The sequence below is a fragment of the Lissotriton vulgaris genome, chromosome 3_2 (assembly GCF_964263255.1).
Source record: "Lissotriton vulgaris chromosome 3_2, aLisVul1.2, whole genome shotgun sequence".
Taxonomy (NCBI): Eukaryota; Metazoa; Chordata; class Amphibia; order Caudata; family Salamandridae; genus Lissotriton; species Lissotriton vulgaris.
This window is the reverse complement of record NC_141690.1, coordinates 226,260,692-226,279,789: the sequence shown is the minus strand read 5'-3', so window position 1 is coordinate 226,279,789 and position 19,098 is coordinate 226,260,692. Positions and strand designations below refer to the sequence as shown.

The following is a 19,098-nucleotide window of genomic DNA, read 5'->3' as shown; positions in this document are numbered from 1 at the left end:
TGGAAAGATAAAGTCTTTTAGAGAATCAAGTAGAAATAGCACCAAAAACCACAATTTGTCCGAAGATCTCTGGAGTAGAGAGCCAACAATCCTTTGCAACAGCAAGTCGATGCAGTGCTGTTCCAGCGGTTCTGACTAGGGATACTAGGTTCCAAGTTCTGGGGAGATATATGACTTCCTTAAGTACATTGCATGTATTCTATTAATTTTTTTCTGTATTTGTACACCTAACACACTCTGTTGCAGTAGCCTATCATCTATAAGGTCCTGACGAAAGCTGGAGTAATACTCCATCAAGCTGAAACTAGTTGACCACCCTGCACAGCGCCATAATGTAGTCTCACTTATCTACTACTAGGCATGTTTTTAATCTTGACACCTACACTAATCTCTATAGGTACTCCCCTTAGTCTAGGTAGTCAATTTTAGTAAGCACTTTCTCTAGAGCACTGCACTCCTCTTGTAATTTTCTTTTTCTTTGAGCATGACTGTGGCTCAGCGCGCCGCTCTCCACTTTCGCACAGTCACGTGAAGATATGGGCATGCATGGAGCGATTGCCTATTGCCATATGATGAAATGCCACCACAAGGGTGGTCTGATGGGAATTTCTCAGCCCAGTGTGACTCAACACACTCTTCCACACATGCACCTGTGTGATCCTCGTTCACCATTCAGGGCAGCACACCACCTTGGACCTGGTCTTCTCTTTCTATGTATTTACTTTGTCTATAGGGGCATGAACTGACAGGTCGATAAACTATTTCCCCTTTGACCCTCTGCACATTTGGTTTTTTCAATCATTAGGGATACTAGTCTCCAACTCCGTATGAAGACCGTACAGGTCTCAGAGGTGTTGTATAACCACCACCTGTCGGAGTTCGTCGGATCCTAGGATCAGCAGACCGGTCAGCTGCATTGCAGTGCCTGCTGATGCAGGGCAGTGCCTGCTGATGCAGGGGAGTGACTCCTTAACTCCAAGAGAGATTCCTTCGGCTGTCTTGGATGTCCACAGGCCTGGTGAAGAACCTGTATGGAGAACGGGCAAAGACCGGCAGGACGACGAGACCAGGAGCACCAGGAGTCTTCCCCGGTGCAGTCTTGATTCCCAAAGCAAAGCCCAGTGAAGTCCAGAGTGTCCAGACCGTCGTAGTTGAATAGGTAATGGATCTGAATCTTGTCCCTCGACTTATTCAGGGACCCACCCACAGGTAAGCCCTTGAGGACCCTTAGGAATGGCTTTGGACGATTCAGGGGTCCTTTCCAGAGGAGGGCCTGGACAGTTGGGGAGAATACTCGCATGTCCTTTGTCAAGTTTTGTGCCAGAGCAGGAGCCAACGGTTCCCTGAACTGGTTTGAACTGGAGTATGCAAGGAGGGCACCAAATGTGTCTCAGTGGTGCTGGCAAGCGCATCCACCCTGTTCCAGTACACTAAACCCTGTCTGGGAGGTGGTCACACCTCCCTGTGACAGGATATCTTTTGTTCTACCTTCCCCTGCTCGAGCTTGGCTCACCAGCAGGAGGGCAGAATCGTGTCTCTGACTGGCAGCAGCCCTAGCTTGCTGTCCGATTCTGAAAGACTGGTACCAGGAGTACAGCGGACCTCCCGGAGGAGCTTTACAGTGCATGGAATCATACCTCCCAAACCGTTTACGGTGTGGGGGTAGGATTCCAACAAGTTTGATATCAAACATGACCGGTTTTGTTACAGCCAATTTAGAGATGGTCTGCGCGTAATGACGCATGGCCCCTCTATGTGTTACCCTGGCTGATGCACTTATAACCCGGGAGAATGGACTCCGAAGGTATTAGGGGTGCTCCTCTCATGCAGGGGCACCATCAAACCTAGGACCCAGCACCCTGCATTCAGGATTGAACGGCCTGCCTTAGGGGTGACTTATAGGTTTTAAGTGTAGAGACCTCAGATATAGGGAAACCTATATCTATTGTAAGTGGTGCCAGCACCAGCTTGCACAGGTTGCAATGGCAGGCCTGTAGTCCCAATTTCAGTGGTCTCTCATGGGTGGCATAATACATGTTGCAGCCCATGGGAGACCCATTGGTGTACCTATGCCCCGGGTACCTCCGTACCATATACTAGGGACTTACAAGGGTACACCAGTAGCCAATCTGGAGGATACATAGGTACTGACAATACCCACTTTAGGGAAGAAGCCCAGAGACTGGTGTCCTGATTAGCAGGACCCCAGTCAGACTAGTCAGAAAAACATAATGACACCAGCAAAAAAGTGGGGGTGACACCGAAAGCAGATCCTACTTTCCTACACCCATACTGTTGGACCTGGCACCATTGGCGTGGGTCTCCCTTCCATTTTTGCTGTTGCCTCATGTACTTTTGCTGGTGTTAAATGCTTTGGGCACTGTGCCACTGCTATCCAGTGCCACAGTGCGAGTGCTCCCATTTGTAAATTGATGTATTTATTAGTGATTCCATGATTGGATGTTTGGTTTACTTGTCAGACCCTAGTACAGTACACTGAGTGCGCCTAGGGCGTGTAAATCCAAATCCTTCTGGTGGGTCTGCAGCACTGGTTGTGCCACCCACAGATGCAGCCTTGTTAAATGTGTCTAAGGTCTGCCATTGCAGAGCCTGCGTGCAGTCTGGTACTTTCATGCTGAATGGGCAAGTGCACTCACTTGCCAGTCTTTAAACCTTCCCTTTTCTTAATATCAGTCCCCCCCCTATGGTAGGCCCAAGGGCAGGGTGCATTGTAAGTATAAGGTAGGACAAGCCCTGGTGTGTGTGGCATGTCCTAATAGTGAATTACAGCCATTTTCGTTTTCACTATTGCAAGGCTACCTGTTTTCCATAGGCCAGAATGGGCAGTTAGATTGTTACATGTTTATAATCCTAACCGATTCAGAGAACATGCTAGAATTTCGAGTTTAGTATACCTGGACTCAGAATGATAAAATACATCTGTTAGTAAAGTTTATTTTAATATTCTGTGTTTGCAAATGCCACTTTTCGAAAGTAGGTATTTGCTTGTCTAACCATTCAAACCTCCCTCTGCTAGGTTGTGCATTCCTTTGTCTGGTTATGTGAGTGACAAGCCTGGGGTATTCCAAGAGACAGGCTGAGTCACCCAGTGGTGAATAGAGAGATCTGCATCTAGATGGGAGGGAGGAGTTGCACCTGTACCTTGAATAGGGCTGTGCCTGCTTTCCACAATGCTGGCTCCATCCCCTGGGGAGCGGCTGATGTCTCTGCTCTGCACACCAAAAGAAGAGAAGGAGTCTTGTAAACAAAGTGCTCCAGGACTGTTCTTGCCTTTCACATTGCTGGCTCCACCTCCTGTGGAGCGTCTGATGTTTCTACCCTGCACTGTGAAAGGAAAGGAGAAGCCTGGTAAACAGAGTGCTTCAGAACTGGTTTGGACTGGGCAAAGGCCCCTCTCCCCTCAGAGAACAAAGGAATTTGGGGTATAAATATTGGGACCCTGATCCCATGAAATTAGATCACTTTTGGACTACAAGAAGAAACCTTTACTGAGAAGAGGAACCTGAAGAAACTGAGGAGAGACTATTCCCAAGCTGAAGTGCTGCTTGGGGGATTGGCCTTCAGTGGTTGCCTTACTGCCAAAGAAAGGAGAAAGGAACTTTGTGTACTATGCTTTCAACTTGTGAAGGATCTCCAAGGGCTTGGAAAAGAGCTTGCCACCTGCTGAAGTCTCAGCAACAAGAGACTTCACCCCCAGCTCCCCAGAGTTCTTTTGGAAGTGCCTGCTGCTGTTTTGGGCCTTCTGAGGAACTGCATGTCGCAAGGTGCTGTAAGCGTGACTCAATGAGAAGAAGCGTGTCGCCGTCGCTGGGCCTGCCGTCGCAACTCCGAAGGAGGGTGTCGCCACTGGAACGGTCGCACTGCACCGCATCTGAGAGAAGTGTGCCGCAACAAAGAGGAAGCGTGTCGCCGTCTCTGCTGCTGCCATCGCAACTCCGAAGGAGGGTGTCGCCGTTGTAGTTGTCGCACTGCAGCGCATCAGGAGAAGATTCTCGCAAAGAGGTCAGAGTGTGTCGCCGTGCCTGCTGTCGCAACTCTGAAGGAGGGTGTCAACGCTGGAACTGTTGCACTGCACTGCACCGCATCGGCCAAGAGCACCTGGCATCCCCGAGAAGCGCGCCGCCGTCTGAGCTGCTGCCGTCTCATCTTGGATGTCGCCGCTGTATTTGTCGCATTGTGCTGAAGCTTCACGCATCGTGGGAGAAGAGAGTTGCCGCTGGAGCTGCTGCCGTCTCATCGTAAGGGTGTCGCCGCTGCAGTCCACGCATCGAACCGAGAACTTCTCGCATCCCGGTGAAGCGTGCCGCATCTGGAAGATCTTCACGTCTTTATTTCTTTGCACCTGAACTTTGCCGCATTTCCGATCGCTGCGACATTGCTTGTCGTGGAAGCGCAACGCAACCTACGGTTCATTGACGCAGAGTGTTGCATCTAAGAGCTGATTTGAACTAAGCTTAAATCTACCATCTTAAAGTAATCGTAGTGTGTATTTTTGTCGTTTATGGTCTTGTGGTAACTCTATAAAATCTACTTATTTTTTATATAAAACCTGTGTGGTGTCCATTTGTAGTGTTGTCACTGGGTTACTGTATGTGGTCACAACTGCTTAACTTACAACCCCTCTGAGATAAGCCTTGACTGCTCGTGCCAAGCTACCAAGGGGGTGAACAGGGGTTATTTTAGGAGTGTAATCCCCATTATCCTGACTAGAGGGGAGGGTCCCTATTTGTCACAAGTACCTACCTGTGCCAACTAGAGACCCCCGAATCTAACACCTACTGTCAGAAACATCCTGAAGGGCAGCTAAGTAACTGTTAAAGTCCCGCAATAACGTCTGCTTAGTTGTGGTATATGGGTAACCTAGGTCTGTTATGTTATGTTACTAGCATTTCTATAGCGCGAACGGTTACCCAAGGGTGTCCTGGCGCTGACTGCTTGGTCTAGGCATCAATAGCAAAAAAGGCAGCACACTGCTGCTTTTTCATGGATGATTCTGTCACTCAGGCACCGGGAAGGGAGTTTGACTTTTCTCCTGAGCGAAATTGGGCTGTCTCTGAAGACTGGGTAATACATAATCTACCCTTAAGGCCCTCCTCAAATCTGTGTACACTGCTCCGGCGCAATAAAGCATGCATCACTACTGTCCAAGGGAAACTCTGTCCTGGATTGATGACCTGCTAGCTCAGAACCCCTGCAGTGAGTTGCAGTTGGCATCCAGGTAGACTGGAGCAGTATGCTATAGTGTCCTCCGAGAATACACTGTCTGGATCCTCAGCAGGACAAAAGAGCGAGATCAAAGGGGGAATATAAACAAGCATTGAATCGCAGTCCAAGATTGCCTTTTGGATAGGTGACTGCAGCTCTTTAAGCTTTCCCTAGTCCTAAAGAGCAAAGTCGGCACGGGTTCCATACAACATGCGCCTCAATGGCGAAAGGAGAGAAAGCGAGACAGTTAGAAAGTACTAAACTCTTGACCCCTCCCTAGACCTCACTATGTTTGGTGAGGATTAGAGCTAAAAGCTGACCCACTGTACAGGTCGGCCACCTTCAAAGTTAAGATTTTCAGCGCAGAAGAGGGATTATGTAGTTTATCTGATGGCCTGATGCACTTGTGCTTGGTGAGAAAAGTACCCTGTAGTCTTGTATCATTTTAACCTGATTTTGGCCAGATTGGTGCAGAAATTCTCTGAGCCCAGGGCACCTGCAGCTTGAAGCTTCACTTTTTAAACCAGGCACTGGCGTAATGAAAAAATATTCCTGAGGACTAGCCTGTTTTGGCAACCAAGGTTTTGACTTGGAATATAATCTTTCTCTCTATATTAGTTCAGCACCCACTTGGCGCTTGGGTGAACAAACTTTCCTCCACCTGGTCCCCCAGCAGGTTTTCCTCTTTCATGTCCTCCTTACAGTTTTTGTGGTATTTCAAGTTCGTGATGCCAGTCGATCTGCAGACCCTCTTTTCCAGATGTGTCCCATTTTGCATTTTTGTCTGCTACATACTGCACGAGTCAGACCTTCCATCTATGTCCATGCACACGAGAGCTAAGCTGGCATTCTCCAGACATCTACAAGTTGGGCCTGAGGGGTGGCTACATTACTGCTTGACAATTCATTGAACCATTAAGCATCCTCAAATGTATGCAAGTTGTTTTAGAATAAAAAATATTTTGTAATTTATGTAACCTTTTTTAATTGATGGTGTGCTAACTCTTCCCATCTCGGTTTCCTAGGTTCAGGCTGCTCAATCTGAAGCAAAGATTGTAGCTCAGTATCACGAGCTAGTGGCTGCGGCTAGAGCAGAGTTTCAGCGGGAACTGGACAGTGTAACTCCAGATTTAACATCCGGCTGGAAAGGAATGAGTAAGTCTGTAGTAGCACATAAGTACTCCTGTGAACTTTAAATTTTCATAAAGTGAAATCATCTTGTGAGGTTGTCCGCTGCTGTATATGGTCTTCTTTTTTGACTCTCTAATTGTGAAACTTTGATTGCTTGTGGTTTTTGTGTATTTCATGCCTAGACACTAACACTAACTAATAAGCGAAGTATTTTGATTAACATTTACAGTTCTTCCTTTCCTATTACAGACATTTCTGATTTCGGTGAGTGGTCTGTTTTTTATTTTAAATCTTCATTAGCCCTTTTACTTCAATATTTTTGACACTTTTTTAATGCCATGAATGAAAATATAATTTTTCTAAGATCTACATTTGAACGCTTGGACTCATTTAGGCACTGATTAAAAGTATGGTAATACCATTTGACATTAATTCAAATTTCTGCCCAGGTATTCCAGCACCTAAATCAAGTTAGTACAAAATATTCAGCATCAAAATGGAGAATAACAGGTTGGCCACTTTTACCAGGTCCAAAAATTATTGCAGGTCCCAGGTGGGAGTAGTAAATGGGAGTGAGGGGATCGCTTGCTGGTGAAGAACCGGGCCTTATGGGCCTGGCGGCGCAGGGCACGCCTTAAATCTCCGAGTTCACCTGCCTTGTCGAACAGAGACACAAGACACTCTGTTAGGCGTAGAAAACCAAGTTTATTAGCTGCAGCTAAGCACAGTTGTCCCAGAAGTACAGAGTAGGTTCTTAGGAGACTGCCACTCCCAATACATACAAGGCTAGCCAATAGGAAAAAGTTGGAAAACAAGCTATCAAGTGTCCCAAATACACCCTTCTTTCAGACCCTGTGTGTCACCCCTTCCCACAAGTTAATCAGTGCTAGTGCCTACAATCCAATTTGCAGGTGGCAGGACGTATTTGTGTGCCTCAAAGGATAGTTGTGTAACAAGAGAATACAAGGAGAGAATAGCGAAGGCCAGCCGGATAAGATAAAGTAAGGAAAGAATAGGGAGAGCCAAACAGTCAGTCGAGACAGGGATCAATCAACCCAGACATGGTTAGTGGACCAGACCCTGACATCGGTTTCGCAAACAAGGGCAGGGGGTTACTTTTTAACAGAAGAGACATGCAGCAGCTGGAAAAGGCAAAAACACTCCGTTCGCCGTGCTGCCTGAGTGAGGGCAAAACAAAATGGCGACGGGACACAAAATGACGGCCGAATACAGGACGAAGTCGAAAACCGAAGAATCTCAGACCCTCCTTTTGCCGTTACTCAGGCAAAACACAAAAGACTCAAGTTAGTCTGAGTCGATGTCAATGGCCATAAGGTCGTTGAGATGTTGCTGCAACATCATTTTAATGTTCTCTGTTTTCTGTGACACAGGCCTTGGGACACACATGGTAGCACAAATACCGCAGATGGCAGGGCCACACTGTAAACAAAGACAACAAGAGAAAATGATGGCCAAAACCATTCCAAGGAAGGTTAATACCTTCCATCCCCATGTGGACAGTAGTCCCCAAAACCATCCCATCACAGACCTGTGTCCTGGTGAATCGACTCGGAAATTACGTGCAATTTGGAGATGGCTTGGCATACCGTAGGATTTGAACAAGACAAGGGAACCCAAGGCGCAATAAGCTAAGGACCATGGGTAGGTACTATATTGTAAAGAACAGTGGTCCTTAGAACAAGAAACTATAAAAGGAGATAAATATAGACCAAATGGAACTATAATTTTTTGGGGAAAAAAGTCCAGCCGGACAGTTTATTACCCTGATAAAAGGATGATTATGCAACAATAGAACACTGAGTGTGATAGAAGCGGGACACCGGCCGGTGTCCGACTAACACACTAACAAAACATACAACAATGACAAATAGCAGGCAATAGTAGGACATCTGGTTAGGGTAAGTCATAAACCAGACAATCTGTAACATACACATATGCAAGGAAAAGTATAAAACAATTTATGCATTTAGTGTAATGGTGTCGACGACGTTTCGAACCACAATTAATAAAGGTTCATCCTCAGGACAGAGAGTAATTGCCTTAAGAATACACATTTGTAAGGTTATCACAATTGTGTAGCACTCAATTCAGGAAAAACTGGGGGTTCTTGCTGGCACGGGGAATCTGCGCAGATTCCCCGTGCCAGCAAGAACCCCCATCGTGGCCTTGCACACTGTACTACCAGACCCGGATACCGAGAACCACTGACTTCGGATCCCATTATTCCGAGGGCAATCTCACAGATCTACTATGGTCTTTTTGCCCTGGAACAAAACACATTTAACAAGTTTTTCCTGAATTGAGTGCTACACAATTGTGATAACCTTACAAATGTGTATTCTTAAGGCAATTACTCTCTGTCCTGAGGATGAACCTTTATTAATTGTGGTTCGAAACGTCGTCGACCCCATTACACTAAATGCATAAATTGTTTTATACTTTTCCTTGCATATGTGTATGTTACAGATTGTCTGGTTTATGACTTACCCTAACCAGATGTCCTACTATTGCCTGCTATTTGTCCTTGTTGTATGTTTTGTTAGTGTGTTAGTCGAACACCGGCCGGTGTCCCGCTTCTATCACACTCAGTGTTCTATTGTTGCATAATCATCCTTTTATCAGGGTAATAAACTGTCCGGCTGGACTTTTTTCCCCAAAAAATTATAGTTCCATTTGGTCTATATTTATCTCCTTTTATAGTTTCTTGTTCTAAGGACCACTGTTCTTTACAATATTGGTATACCGTAGGGGCATTATCAGGAATATAAATGCAGCAACTAGACCCGATTAATTTACAGACTCCTCCGAGATCTGCAAGAACAATATCTAAAACTATCCGATTCTGCAAAGTCATAAGGCAGTCCGCCTGAAGTTCGGCTGTTAGATTACTCAAGGTTCCAGAAGTCACATTTATGGTAGCCTCCACAACACAAACTAACTGTCTAATGTTTCTGCTATTGGCTATTGGGCCCCAGAAAGGAAGGAACTCTTTTAAAAAGTCCCCCCCCCTCTTGCCCCGCTGTGTCTTTGGAATCGATAACCCCTCTGCCATATCTATTTCTGTGATGACCTGAAGGAGCAGTGTATGTCGGAGAGAGAAGGAAAGCCACATAACACGTTCCTGAAAAGTAGGTGGGGAGCCACGTGTAGGCTCTGTCGTGGCAGACAAAGTATGTGCCCTGAGAAGGCACTAACGGTGAGGAAATCTGGGATGAATAGATGTATGTATGGGAACAAACACTCTTTCCCTGTTGGTTTTTAATATTTTGACCATTTATCTGTAAACACAAATTGCCTCGATGAGGTATGGTCCAGATTGGTGGGGATCTCTTTTGCCTAGCCTTATCTGTGAGGCTAGTAACGTAACGAGTCCTGTTTCAACCATCATACACTCGTTTCTCATCAACGGAGATCTTTCCACTTTCGGCAACTCTAGCCATAGCCACTATTCCCTTTATCAAAGAGCTATGACTAAAATCTGTTCCACCACCATATAGACCAACAAGAGGATGTCGAAGTTGATTCTGGTATGCATTGGAAAACATGGCCAAATAGGCCCAAGCGGAACCTTCGTAAGAAAACGGAAGGACTAAATATGGCATCCCTCTCTCTGTGTTAAGGGGCATGAGTCCACAAACCCAACAATCAGTAGTATTGACTGCCAGTTGATGCTGATGCAACAGCTGAATAAATGAATTGTTAAAGTATTCTGTTCTCCTAATTTGTTCGTGCTCTGGGAGTGTATAGAACTGATCCGCATCAGTTCTATACACTCCCAGAGGCAGTAGTGAAAAGAGGCAAAGAAATAGAAGTAAGAACAGGTGCTTGCTGCATAGTGTGAATAACCCAACCCACACAAGCCAATAAAATACATGAACATATTAAAATGCACAAAGTTACGCCACATGGACTAAACAACAGTTTCTTATATTTACTTTTCATTTCTTGCTTTTTATCCTTTTCCAATTCAATATCCTTCCTCTAAAGTGGAGAAGCGTGGCTCAGTGGTTAGAGGCGGCAGACCCAGAAGCTGAGATCGGCCGTGGACCAGGGTTCGATTCCCCGCCTCGGCGGGTCTCGGGCTCAAAAATTCCACGTAGTCGACCATTCTCGCTCCGGTGCCTACTCGACTCACGGGGTCACACTCTGCGACTCTGGGCAATAGCTTGCTTAATCTCCACTACGGCCCCTCGCGGCGGGATGCCTGGCTTTCACCTTGTGGATACCCAGCCGGGATATCTCACAGGGGAATACCAGGACGGGTTCCCTAAGCAAGCGCCTTGGGACCTCTGGGTTAAAGTGCGCTATATAAATCGAAACGCATTTACGTTTACATAAAGCGTTGCTCACGGCAATCTTCTTAGATCACTTAGTTGTGATTTTTAGCCGTCCTATGACACTGCAAGTCCTGCAGACCTATTGTCACTACTCGGGTCACAGCTTAAGACTCCTACCGTGACCCTGCAACTTGACGGATAGTAAAAGTATGTCTCTTAAAAGTGTAACAAGAAAAAGAAAAAGGGGAAAAAAAAGTTTAATTGTTCTTGATCAGTCTAGGTCTTAGGTTGTACCGGGTCTTGTCAGGTACCATTTGCTCTCGAAACAAAGTCTCTGAATTTGTTGTGTTCAATCGCAGATGTGATGGTACAGCTTCTTGCAACACGTCGTCGTCTTCTTTTTCAGACTTCGTCCGATCCAGACGTGCACTACTGAAAGGTACCAATCGAGGGACCCTTTCACCCTCACTATCACCTACACCCTTGCGGACCCACTGGTCAAAAGGCAAAGGTACCCTTTTGCAGTGCACGCCATGGATCCAATTCTTCTTTCCGACAACCTTTACTGCTGTACATGTCACCAGAAGAACTTGCCGAGGCGGCCCCCAACGGGCTTCCAGATTCTTCAAGCAGACCCAGTCTCTGGGTTGTATGGAGTGACCAGGGTCTGCGGAGGCCTCTGGCAAAGCGTTTTGAACCTGTTGGTGAAGAACACGCAATTTAGTGGTGAGGTCATGTAAGTAGTCAATCAACATAGGATACGGAATATCGGAGTACTTCTTAGGTCGAGGGACTCCCCAGACGTTAGCTGGGCGCCCAAAAACAACCTCGTATGGGCTGAGTCCCAAGCAAGAGTGTACAGCTGTTCTCGTAGATAGGAGTGCCAAAGGTAAAGCATCGGGCCAAGCAAGACCCGTGCTGGCCTGAATCTTTGCCAGTTTGAGCTTGAGAGTGCCATTATAACACTCTACCAAGCCCGCTGACTGAGGGTGGTTTGCCGCATGGAATTTCTGCCTAATACCAAGACCCGCACACACCTTCTGCATAATTTGGCCTACAAATTCACTTCCATTGTCACTCCAGACAATTCGCGGCAAACCAAACCTCGGGAAGAATTCCATCAAGAGGGCTTTGGCAGTGGACAAAGCAGTATTTTCCTTTAGGGGGTAGGCCTCTATCCATCTGGAAAAGGCACATACCACCACCAGAACATACTTAAGGTTATTGCAACGTTCCATATGAATGTAATCGATTTGCAATACCTCAAAAGGATACGTAGCGGGAGCAATATGACCTGCCGGAGTGGGGGTTCCCCTTCCTGGATTATGCATCAAACAAACAATACAATGTTTCCCCACATTTTCCGCACATTTAGGGATTCCTTCATTCTGCCATACTGGAGCCAGAAGCTTGCATATCCCTTTCGCACTGATGTGGGCTGGACCATGCGCCATATTAACTACAGGCAGTACATAGGCGTCTGGTAACAGCCAACGCTGGTGTTTTGACAATTCCGTCCAACACCCTGTCGCGTCCAACATTCCAGCACTTTCTCTCCACTTACGCAATTCCTTCTCTGTAGCTTCTTCTTGAATCATTCTCACACTTTCTATTGTGTCCTCACACATTCCTCCTTCTCTGACCCATCTTGCAGGGCCTACAATATACATGCGACTTGTAGCATCTCTCGCTGTTTCTTTCGCTACCTCGTCTGCAAAAGCATTCCCGCGACCCACCTCGTCAGTGATACTTTTATGTGCACTACACTTCACAATTGCTATCTGAGTGGGCAAAGCAAGTGATTCTAGAAGGTCATTCACTAACTGACCATGCTGTGTATTTTAGTACCGTGGGAGGTAAAGAATCCTCTTTCCCTCCAGAGGTGGCCAAAACTATGGGCCACCCCAAATGCATACTGGCTATTGGTGAACACATTCACTCTCTTCAGCCAATACACAAGCTCTAGCCCGAGCTATCAATTCAGCTGCTTGGGCTGAATTCTGCCTAATGCGTGCTGTCTCTACAACTGTATGCAAAGTGGTAACAGCATAGGCTGCAGTCGTTTCCCCATTGGGGAGTTTGAAACAAGACCCATCCACCCACAGGATCCCATCCGGGTCCACGAGTGGTGTATCTTTTAAGTCTATTCTGCCTTTCGTTTCCTCCTCTGTATTGAGAAAACAATCATGTTGTTCTTGGGTGTCTTTCTCTTCTGGAATGGCTAACAGTGTTGCTGGATTCAAAGTATTACATCGCTTGATGTGTATATGACTAGCCAAGAGCGTCAGCTCGTACCCAGACAAGCGTGCACGCGTGAGATGTTGTGTTTTTTGAGGTCCTTAAACCACAGTCAAGCTCGGCCGAGCCTCTGCTGCCGTTTAATGAGGCCTTTTCAGACGTTCTTTTGGGCACTTGGTCCAGGCCAGCCACAGGGTAGCCTGTGGATAGGAACGTGGCCAGACGCCACCGCCCGGCTCCGGGTGACCATTGCTTTCTGTCTACCCATCCCACCCCTGAGAGCCTGGTTATCCAGGCCTCCAATTCTCAGACCGCATTCCCGTTGGTTCCCCCCAACCGGGAATCTAAGAGGTACGAGAATTACGGAAAAAAGATATTCTCCTCCCTAAGTTTGGGATTGCGGTCCGTTAATACCGCGTGCCTCTTAGGCCGCTACACCCACTCTCTGTGGGACACGGTCGCGGACGGACTGCCGCACTGCCCGTTGGAGGTACGGCCTAGACTCGGCCAAGCCCTGGTGGAGGGCCGGGATGCAGCACGGTATTCCCTCCGGTGTGGGCTGGACACTACCGACTCTCTGGGCAGAGCGATGTCAACGACGGTGGCGATTCGTCGTCACGCCTGGTTGAGGTCCGCCAATTTCTCGGCCGATGTCCAGAACACACTCATGGACATGCCGTTCAATGGCCGTCACCTCTTTGGCGACAAGGCAGACCATGCGCTTGAGCGCTTTAAGGACTCCAGGGCTACGGCCAAGTCCTTGGGCCTCTTGCCCCTGTGCCTGCAAATGGGTGCCTTTCGCTCCTTTCGTGGCCAAGGAAGGGGCGCCCCCACACGTGCCGCGAGCCTCGCGCCGCAGACTAACATCCAGCGCGGTGGCGGACGTGGAGACCGCTGTGGTGGTGATCGGGGTCCACGGCGAGGCCAGTCCACACCTACCCCTGCAGCATCCGCCTCAAAACCTTCCTAATCCGTGCTTTCAGGCCCATGTGACGCCAGTGGGGGGCAGGATTCGCCATCACCACTCCCACTGGCGCACCGTCACATCGGACAGGTGGGTGCTGCAAATCGTCCGAAGGGGCTACTCCCTCCCCTTCGAGGTGACCCCTCAAGATATGCCACCACAACACCACCGCGTATCGGGGGATCATTTGCGGCTTCTGCAGGAGGAAGTTTCGGCCCTCTTGGCCAAGGGGGCCATCGAGCGCGTTCCTGGGCCGGAAGTAGGGTGTGGTTGCTACTCCTACTACTTTCTGGTACCCAAGAAGGGCAAAGGGGGCCTACGCCCTATCTTGGACCTGCGGAACGTCAACAGCTTCCACCGAAAGGAGAAGTTCAAAATGCTGACTCTGGCTCAGGTCTTAGCTGCCCTGGACCCAGGAGACTGGATGGTAGCGTTGGACTTGCAGGACGCTTATTTTCGCATCCCCGTCCAGACGGCCCACCGGCGCTACCTGCAGTTCACAGTAGGCCAAGAGCACTTTCAGTTTACCGTGCTCCCCTTCGGCCTTACCAGCGCCCCACGGGTGTTTACGAAAGTGATGGCGGTGGTCGCAGCTCATCTGCGCAGGTTAGGGGTTTGTCTTCCCCTACCTCGACGACTGGTTGTTGAAGGCTGGCTCGCCCCAGGCAGTCGTCAGCCACCTCCAGACGACGGCAGACCTCTTGCACCAGCTGGGGTTCTCCATCAATGTGCCGAAGTCCCTCTCAGAAGCTCCTTTTTATTGTAGCGGATCTCGACTCGGCGCAGTTTCGGGTTTACCCACCCGAACATCGGGTTCGGGATATACAGGCTCTGATTCCACTCTTTCAGCCTTTATCCTGAGTCTTGGTCAGGTTGACGCTGCGGCTTCTGGGGCTGATGGCTTTCTGCATCCTTCTGGTGCATCACGCCCGTTGGCGGATGCGGGCTCTGCAGTGGGACCTGAAGTTTCACTGGGCCCAGCATCAGGGCAACCTGTCCGACCATGTCCTGATCTCGGAGGGCACTGCGAGATAGCTGCAGTGGTGGCTCACGGACCGCGATTGTGTCAGCAGCAGATCCTTCTCCCTTCCCCAACCGGAGCACGTAGTTGTGACGGACGCGTCCCTCCAGGGCTGGGGAGGCCACATGGGAGAGGCGGAGATCAGAGGCCTCTGGTCTCCGGCGGAGTCCCGGCTCCATATCAACCTTTTGGAGCTACGGGCGATTCGTCTAGCACTGAAGGCATTCCTCCCCTCTGTCCAGGGGAGTGTAGTGCAGGTGTTCACGGACAACACCACCGCCATGTGGTACTGCAACAAACAGGGCGGGGTGGGGCCGTGGACCCTCTACCAAGAGGCTCTGCGCCTCTGGCAATGGCTGGAACATCAGGGCGTGACCCTGGTGGTTCAACACCTGGCAGGTTCTCTGAACGCCAGGGCGGACAAACTCAGCTGCCGGTGCATGTTGGATCACGAATGGCGTCTGAACTCGGACGTGGCGCAAGGTCACTTTCTGCAGTGCGGAGAGCCTTGGTTAGATCTATTTGCCACCGAAGAGAACGCGCAATGTCATCAGTTCTGCGCGTTGGAATTTCCAAGGCGGCACTCGCTCGGAGACGCTTTTCGTCGCGAGTGGAGTTGCGGTCTGTTTTTTTTTTTTTTTTTGTAAAACAATTTTTATTGCAGATTCCAATGCAAACAGTACAGTACATCCGTAAGTATGTTCAATGCGGGACCCCCGATTTCTCACATTTCTACGAGGTAGGACATACACAGCCAGACAACCCGCCTCCCTGAGGCCGGGTGGCGTCTATCATAATCAATGCATCCCCCTCCGTACTAAGGTCGGCATGTCCAATGGTCAACCGCTATCTGCTTTTAACTTTTATCAACAAGTCCCCCCCCCCCTCCAGCATCCAATCAGTGTGTACAGTAATTCCTGGTATCAGTGGGACGCTCCATCCCCTTCCCCCCCCTCCGTGTGTCCCTCCCCCCTCCCCTCCGGTGTTCTGTGGTGTCCAGTGCTTGTGTCTGGTAGCAGTATGCTGATGTGTGTCGGTAAGCTACGGAATTTGGAGTGAATCATTGAGTGTGTGTCCGTGGAAGGCGCCAGGAGCGGAACCGCCCCCCCCTGAACCCCCGGGTCTGCTGCTTCCCCTTCCTCCCCGCTCTCCACTGCACTGTCCCTGAGCGCCTGGACCAGGATTTCCCATGCCATGGCCGTTTCCTGAGCTTTCTCGTCTGACCCCCGTCGTGCTAGTTGGTATCGAATTGTGCTCTCTGCCGCCGCCCATTTCTGAAACTCGGTCAGCCATTTCCTGTGCGTCGGCGCTGTCCTCGCCTTCCATCCCCTGGTGAGTTCCCTCTTGGCGATAAGTAGGCCCATGTCTATGAATTTGCCCGTCAGTTTATTTTTACGTGTGTGCGGAAACCAGTGCAGGAGTGTAGTCGCACCATCATATTGCAGATCCCTGTCCGTGACCTCGTTCAATGTGTCACCCACTTCCCTCCAGTAGTCCTGCAGGTGCGGACAGCCCCACAGCATGTGCAGTAAGTCCGCGCCTAATAGTGCACATCTGGGGCACGCTGCGTCCGCTGCACCAAAGTATCTAGCTATTTTATGCGGGGTAAGGTAGGCTCTATGGAGTATGTAGAGGTGTATTAATTGGAAGCGGGCGTTTCTGGTGCTCTTCCTGGCTCTCTGAACCAATTGGGCCCACGTCGTGTCCGGGATCTCCCTCTGCAGGTCCGTCTCCCATTGGGCTTTTAGACGCGCTAGGGGCTGCAAGTTATCCGCGAGTAGTCTGGAGTGCAGACAGGTGACCGCCTTGACCGTCCCTGCAGCCATCATCGTGTATTGGCATGCTGGCGACGTCGGGGGCTCAAGCAGCCCCTCCCCCCAGTGTGCCTGGATCACTCGTACCACGGCCGCATGTAGTAGTCTCCCCTCGGGAGGCCGTATTGCTCCTGCAAGGTCTGGTATGGCGTGAGCACCCCATCAGTGTAGAGGTCCCCCACCATCTGCAGGCCAGCCTCCTTCCAACCTTGGAGGTTCGACCAATCGCCGCCATGCGGAAACGCTGTGAGCATACCCAGCGGGATTTCAGGCGCATATGGGTGGCCAGGACCAGCCCGCCTCTGCATGCGATTCCAGCAGAGCCGCAGCGTCCGTTCCTCCTGGGATAGTCCTCTGAGTGCAAGTTTCTGTTGCAAGGTGATGTACGCCAGTACGTGGCGGGGGTGCCAACGTCCCTCTCTTGTTCCGGGCCCCGGTATACCCTTGCCACCTCCTGCGTGAAAAACTGCAGCTGGGCAGCCAAATAATAGAGCTCAAAATCAGGGATTCGGGCGGGTCAGGGTCGCCAAAGCTATCCTCCGCCTGCCAGTGCCCCACAAAAAGGACACCACCTGGGACTTTAGGCGTCTAAAGACGCTTCCCGGTATCCACACAGGAAGAGTCCTAACAAGCATTTACAATGCAATGGTTTTGCCTTTGTTAAAGTTAGAGCAATTAGCATTGCTCTTGACATTATTTTTATTTATGTTTTTTTTTAACATAAATAAATGGCATTGTCATTTACAATGCCACTAGCTTTATCTCTCGCAAATGACACACACAAACACACACAGAGCCACCCCACACACACCCCCACACAGAGCCCCCCCCACACAGCCACACAGAGCCCCCCACACACACAGCCACACAGAGCCCCCCACACACACAGCCACACAGAGCCCCCCACACACACAGCCACACAGAGCCGCCCACACACACAGCCACACAAAGCTTCCTACACACACAGCCACACAGAGCCCTCCACACACACACCCACACAGCACAAGCAGGCAACAGGGGCACACGGAGGCACAAGCAGGCAACAGGGGCACACAGAGGCACAAGCAGACAACAGGGGCACACAGAGGCACAAGCAGGCAACAGGGGCACACGGAGGCACAAGCAGGCAACAGGGGCACACGCAACAGGGGCACGAAAACGGAGGCACAAGCAGGCAACAGGGGCACACGGAGGCACAAGCAGGCAACAGGGGCACACGGAAGCACAAGCAGGCAACAGGGGCACGAAAACAGGCACAAGCAGGCAACAGGGGCACGAAAACAGGCACAAGCAGGCAACAGGGGCACACGGAGGCACAAGCAGGCAACAGGGGCACACGGAGGCACAAGCAGGCAACAGGGGCACACGGAGGCACAAGCAGGCAACAGGGGCACACGGAGGCACAAGCAGGCAACAGGGGCACACGGAGGCACAAGCAGGCAACAGGGGCACACGGAGGCACAAGCAGGCAACAGGGGCACACAGAGGCACAAGCAGGCAACAGGGGCACACAGAGGCACAAGCAGACAACAGGGGCACACAGAGGCACAAGCAGGCAACAGGGGCACACGGAGGCACAAGCAGGCAACAGGGGCACACGCAACAGGGGCACGAAAACGGAGGCACAAGCAGGCAACAGGGGCACACGGAGGCACAAGCAGGCAACAGGGGCACACGGAAGCACAAGCAGGCAACAGGGGCACGAAAACAGGCACAAGCAGGCAACAGGGGCACGAAAACAGGCACAAGCAGGCAACAGGGGCACACGGAGGCACAAGCAGGCAACAGGGGCACACGGAGGCACAAGCAGGCAACAGGGGCACACGGAGGCACAAGCAGGCAACAGGGGCACACGGAGGCACAAGCAGGCAACAGGGGCACACTGAGGCACAAGCAGGCAACAGGGGCACACGGAAGCACAAGCAGGCAACAGGGGCACGAAAACAGGCACAAGCAGGCAACAGGGGCACGAAAACAGGCACAAGCAGGCAACAGGGGCACGAAAACTGAGGCACAAGCAGGCAACAGGGGCACAAGGAGGCACCAGCAGGCAACAGGGGCACACGGAGGCACAAGCAGGCAACAGGGGCACACGGAGGCACAAGCAGGCAACAGGGGCACACAGAGGCACAAGCAGGCAACATGGGCACACGGAGGCACAAGCAGGCAACAGGGGCACACGGAGGCACAAGCAGGCAACAGGGGCACACGGAAGCACAAGCAGGCAACAGGGGCACGAAAACAGGCACAAGCAGGCAACAGGGGCACGAAAACAGGCACAAGCAGGCAACAGGGGCACGAAAACTGAGGCACAAGCAGGCAACAGGGGCACAAGGAGGCACCAGCAGGCAACAGGGGCACACGGAGGCACAAGCAGGCAACAGGGGCACACGGAGGCACAAGCAG

General features: G+C 50.4%; 1 protein-coding gene and 1 long non-coding RNA gene across 3 annotated transcripts in view; one reads left to right on the top strand and one right to left on the bottom strand.

Moving 5' to 3' along the window:
* IMMT (inner membrane mitochondrial protein) overlaps positions 1-19,098 on the top strand; it is a 512,590-nt gene that overhangs the window by 232,246 nt on the left and 261,246 nt on the right. For both annotated transcript variants that reach the window (XM_086964254.1, XM_086964255.1), the window contains one exon: positions 6,252-6,381. In XM_086964254.1, the coding sequence (XP_086820380.1) occupies positions 6,252-6,381 (130 nt within the window). The remainder of the gene's footprint in view (positions 1-6,251; positions 6,382-19,098) is intronic.
* On the bottom strand, positions 6,176-10,881 carry LOC147725564 (uncharacterized). The gene is made up of 3 exons (XR_015309793.1): positions 10,713-10,881; positions 9,109-10,359; positions 6,176-7,954 (listed from the first exon to the last, which is right to left on the bottom strand). It is a non-coding gene; the product is annotated as an uncharacterized LOC147725564 (long non-coding RNA).